Source organism: Carcharodon carcharias, chromosome 15, assembly GCF_017639515.1.
Source record: "Carcharodon carcharias isolate sCarCar2 chromosome 15, sCarCar2.pri, whole genome shotgun sequence".
In the NCBI taxonomy this organism is placed as follows: domain Eukaryota; kingdom Metazoa; phylum Chordata; class Chondrichthyes; order Lamniformes; family Lamnidae; genus Carcharodon; species Carcharodon carcharias.
In genome coordinates this window covers 95,468,357-95,474,119 of record NC_054481.1, presented here as the reverse complement: position 1 = coordinate 95,474,119, position 5,763 = coordinate 95,468,357, and the positions used below count along the sequence as shown (strand labels likewise).

General features: G+C 41.5%; 1 protein-coding gene across 1 annotated transcript; it reads left to right on the top strand.

The window, feature by feature from the left end:
• Nucleotides 1-454: 454 nt before the first annotated feature.
• On the top strand, nt 455-2,500 carry LOC121288428 (histone H2A-like). The gene is made up of 2 exons (XM_041206961.1): nt 455-832; nt 2,474-2,500. The coding sequence occupies exons 1-2, from the start codon at nt 455-457 to the stop codon at nt 2,498-2,500; spliced, it is 405 nt and encodes a 134-aa protein (XP_041062895.1).
• The last annotated feature ends 3,263 nt before the right edge of the window (nt 2,501-5,763 follow it).

The following is a 5,763-nucleotide window of genomic DNA, read 5'->3' as shown; positions in this document are numbered from 1 at the left end:
CTCACCCGCAAGTGGGACTATTTTTTCTACTTCTACCCCATCAAACCCCATCATAATCTTGAAGAGCTCTATCAAGTCACCCCCAGCCTTATCTTTTCTAAGAGACCTACTCTTTTCAACCTTTTCTCATAGGGTATAACCTCTAAGTGGTCATATCATTCTAGTAAATGTTTTTGCATCGTCACTTGTGTCTTTATATTCTTTTTATAATATGGAGCCCAGAATTGTTCACACAACCCTCGTGTAGTCTAACCAAGGTTGTATGCACATTTAACATAACATTTTTGCTTTTCAATTCTATTGGTCTTAAAGTGAACACCAAATTTGTTGTTTGCTTTTACATGGCCTTACTAAACTGTGTCACTACTTTTAATTATTTGTGTATCTGTTCCCCCAGATAGCTCTGTTCCTCTATATCATTTTGGTGAAGATTTTCAGCAGGGGCATCAACTAGATGTCTGGTCGTGGTAAAACTGGAGAGAAAGGGCATGCTAAGGCCACAGCTCACTCTTTCAGAGCCAGTGTCCAGTTCCATGTCGGCCGTATCCACCAGCTGCTGCATAAGGGTCACTATGCCGAACGTGTCAGAGCCGGAGCCCCCGTCTACCTGGCTGCCGACCTCAAGTACATGACGGCTGAGATCTTCCAGCTGGCTAGCAATGCGGCCTGGGGCCGGGACAGCAAGGAGACCCGCTTGCCATCCACAATGAATGAGGAGCCCAACAAGATACTGGAAGGGGTCACCATAGTCCAGGGTGGGGCCCTGCCAGCATCCAAGCTGTGCTGCTACCCAAGAAAACTGGGCACTCCAGCAAAGTTTATGCCTGAAGGGGTGAGATCAGAAAAAGATACACCATTCAGATAGTTATTTTCCAAGGACTTTTTAAAATAGTATTCTTATTCCTCTTGCCAAAATGTAACACCTCACAATCATCTCTTTTGAAGTCCATTTGCCAATTGCAAGTTCATTTTACAACTTAATTAATTTCTGTCTGCATTTTGTCACAGTCTTCTTCTATATTATTCCAATTTAATGTCATTCACAAATTTTGATATTGTACTTCTGATTCCCAAATCCAAAACGTTTATAGAAGTCATAAACACTCACAGTCCCAGGGCCGGTTCTTAAGGAAAACCACTTCCACTATTTACTAATCTGAGTAAATACCTTTAATCCCTGCTTTCTAGTTTTTTTTTGTTTTGTAGCCAGCTTGTTGTCATTCTGCTACTTGTCCCTTGGCTCCACATGTTCTGATCTTAGTCACAAGTCTACTACGAGATACCTAATTAAAGGCTTTTTGGTAATACGAATAATTTGGCCTGGATTTTTTGCCAGCTTTTTGGGGCTCAGGTGTTTCAACTGGCTAATGGATGTCTGGACTCACAGCCAAGCCTCATTAAGTATATTTGGTCAACCGGCCAGACATCCATAGAGTATTAAAACATCTGAGCCTTAGGGAAAACTTTGCTTGATTGACAGATCTGGCTTTCTGATCTCTTCTGTCAATTTTATAATGTTTATACAAGATAAAGAGGCTTCAAGTGCTTGCAGTTTCTGCTATTGAAACTTTAAAGGATCTGGATGATTGACACTTTTATTGGGCTGCAGTAAAAATATTTTTTAGGAATGAATGACTTTTTTAAAGCTTTTTTTGCATATACTACTGTCACTATAGGGTTAATTGCTTACGTACGATGCATAGTGAGTAGATGGGCGTGGAAGTGCCAAAGCTTGGCATGGGGGGGCATGAGGGACCATAAGGATTGTTTGGGAAGCATAGCTTGGTATAGGGGGCATGAAGATTCATAGAGAGTGAGTGGGGGGCATGAGGTGGCATGGATGGAGGGTGATGAGGGAAGGGTCGGAGCGCCTTTATGTTTTTACTTTAAGCAGGATAAAGTTGCACAGCACCAAGGCAGCCTTTTAAACAGCGCACCTCCACACCCTATGTCTGCCTCCAAACTTTTTACTGGGTCAGCTGGCCCAACTGCAGCCCACACCTACTCCCCACAATGAAAATCCTGTCCTTACAGGCAATTTCTCCTGAGGTGTGTAGGCCAGGCTGGGAATTTTCCTGACTCCTGCTACCCGTCTTGAGGATGAAAATCTAGGCCAATATGTCTGCTGAATTTCCCTTATCTATTCTTTCTGTTACTTCTTCAAAGAATTTAATAAGATTGGTCAAGAATAAACTTCTTTTTTGGAATCCATGCTGACTGCTCTTAATAAGGCTAGCCAGTTAAAATCTGTAGTTTGGTGATCAATGTCCTCTTTCCTTCTTCCCAGTTTTTGTGTCATCCCCTGATGTACACTAGCCCACTCCATTACACAATCTAGCCAATAGCTTGATCTATTATTAAAGACTTTTTCTAGACAACTGTCCTGGGGACGCTTGATTGATGTGCCCACAGTCTGAAATTTTTCCCATAATAATCAACTTTATCAATTCTCTTTTTTTTGTGCTTGCTCCAGGACCCTTTCATTAGTCTTTCTTCATAAGAGTATACACTATTAATTGAGGAGGAATAGTGCAGTGATAATTCCTTCAGGAGAACTGCAATATTTGTCTCAGTTTAATGCTTTCAATACAAGAATATTGACAGCTATGCCTCGTGAGGCCAGACTGCTGGCCGTTTTAAGTTGCATTTAGGAGTAATTTAACACAATTGGCATGGGTCTAGTAAAACATAACAGCACCACATTCAAGCATCAACTGAGAACCTCAGGCACCCTTGACCACTTCAGCTTTTCTCACTGACATTATGCCAGGTCTATTTATTGAAAGTACAAAGATGCACAGGGATGGCTTGGTCCCTATGTAGTAAGAATCATCAAAGGTTTCCCAACCCATAACCTTAGTCAACAGTAGTGATCTAACATGGTGACATCTAATGCTATTGAAAAAAATAAAGTTTCATTCTTCCAAATATGCTACCAATATTGATTGCTTTTTCCTCTCTTATAAATTAGTATGACTTACAGCAAGGTCTTCCTTTTATCTTTGTGTAATGAAATGCAGTTCACGTAAGTGTTGAATGCAAATCATTTATTGACTGGCTGCACAAGAGAGTGCGGCTGGGTTCCAACATTAAAACCTTTACAACACTGCCAAGATAACATATATTCTTCGCCAGTGGTAGATGTGTGCTTGCCAAAAAGCCCAGCTGGCATTATACCCATGCACTACCATTAACTCATTCACTCATCATCGTGCAAAACAAATACTAGGGACAAATCTTTCATTTATACATAGAACAATGATTTAAAACATAGCAGGTGCATCATGGGAATTTTGTAGAAATAAAGAGATGATGTGCACAAGTTAACTTTGTGTTGCTAAAAAAACAGGGCAGGAACTTTGTTGAATTATCCGGCAAGTTTCCAAATGTGATAATAATTTAGGTATAAAATTTATGATTTATTTCTGAATGAAGTCAAAATGCGTCTAGAGCTTCCTCAACGGCTCAGTGTGTAAGTACACAATGCATGTGGAACTGAGCCAAACAGAGCAGGAAGGTCCCAAGCTGAATCTCCATTCTGTGTCAAGTTAAATGATCTTCAGAGGCAGCACTATAATAAGCTTCAGTGTTCCTGGTTTAAGGAGGGCAAGAACTAGTCAGTCTACATTCTCCCAATCACTATCAATCACTTCTTGCTGGATATGTGGTTGTGAAAATGCTGATTGAGAACTGACAGCCGTTATCAAAGTCACAAATGTCATCTTATGTGACTGTGACAAAGGTAATCTTTAGCTCCTCATCCTTCATTCCTATTTGTAGACCACACCATCCTCCTCCAAAACCTCCCCAATGTCGTCCAACAGGGCGATACTGCTCTCACCTGGTTCCATTCTTAGCTATTTAGTCATAGCCGGAGAATCACTTGCAATGGCTTCTCTTCCTGCCCCGGCATCGTTACCTTTGAAGTCATCATCCAAAGGCAGAATATTAGTTTTTACATGTACACCGACAACATCCAGCTCTACCTCATCACTACCTCTCTTGACTGCTGCACTCTTGCTAAATGACCAGACTGCTTATCTGACATCCAGTACTGCATGAGCTGAAATTTTCTCCAATTAAATATTGGGAAGACCGAAGCCATTGGTTCAGTCTCACTCTAATCTCTAGCCACTGACTCCTCTTTCCTTGGCAACAGTTGGAGATTAAGCCAGTCTGTTCACAACCTTGAAGTTACATTTGACCCCAAGATTAGCTTGCACCGCCATATTCATGCCATCACTATGATCGTCTATACCATAGCACTGCCTGACCTCCCCATCCCAGCACCATGCCCACCCCCCCTCCCCCCCACCCCATTTATCTGCTGCTGAAAACTTTATTCATGCCCTTGATACCTCTAGACTCAACGATTCCGACCCACTCATGGCTGGTCTCACACATTACACCCTCTGTAAACTTGAGGTCATCCAATATTCTGCTGCCTGTGCCATGACACACAGCAAGTTAGAAAATAAAATTAGCGCACATGGGATTGGGAAAATACACTGGCATGGATTCAGAACTGGTTAATGGACTGAAAACAGAGCAGGAATAAATGGGTCATTTTCAGGTTGGCAGGCTGTGACTAGTGGGGTACCATGAGGGTTAGTGCTTGGACTCCAGCTATTCACAATTTATATCAAAGATTTGGATGTGGGGATTAAATGTGATATTTCTAAATCTGCAGTCGACACAAAACTAGATGGAAATGTGAATTGTGAGGAGGATGCAAAGAAGTTTCAATGGGATTTGGAGAGGTTAAGTAAGTGGACAAAAAAATTGGCAGATGGAATACAATGTGGAAAAATGTGAGGTTATCCACTTTGGTAAGAAAAACAGAAATGCAGAGCACTTCTTAAATGGTGAGAGGCTAGGAAGTGTTGAACTTCAAAGGGACTTGGAGGTCCTAGTTCATGAGTCACTGCAAGCTAACATGCAGGTACAGCAAGCAATTAAGAAGACAAATGGTAGGTTGGCTTTCGTTACAAGGGGATTTGAGTATAAGAGTAAAGATGTCTTCAATTATATATATAAAAGGCCATGATGCTACTGCTGGAGCAGTTGTCCCTCCATTCTCCTGGACTTGCCTGCTTGGCCGTGGCAATATCATGTGGGGAGCCCAGACTCCTGTCCAAGCATGCTGGCCACCCGAAAAACTCCCCACCCTCAGGATTCCCCGCTTCTGGGAAGATCCCACCCTTTGTTTCTTGTTGACTGTTGCTTATCTAGAAATAATTAAGAATATGAAAGCACTGAGCATTATGTTTAGTGCACTGGTTGACATGCTCAGAAAGCTAAAATGTCAGAGATTTTTTGTTGTTGACCTACCTAAAATAAACAGGGTCCCGATTTCTTTTAAATAGCACATATTGAGGTGCTAGCTGAGCACATTAATAAATAGACTAAAAATTGCACTCAGCCAAGGCTTAATTCAGTGTGATGGCATTAAACCATTTAAACTAAATGGCAGGGGAGTGTCATAAACATACATCAAATGCCAGTCAGCTGATATTGGCGACAATAATTTCTGGGAACTTAAATTTTAAAAGACCCCATTTAGTAAGAACCCATTGCGTAAAGAAATAGGGGTATTTATATCATAGTATCTCACTCTGAGGCAATTACTGTTGTGATTGAATCTTGCATTTTTTTGTCTCCTCGTCTGCTGTTGGCATTGACTGATACTGTGCTATGATTCCACAGACACCGTCAGCCTTTTGTTCCCTTGGCCATTCTTAACATGTGAGCCATGAGTGAGCG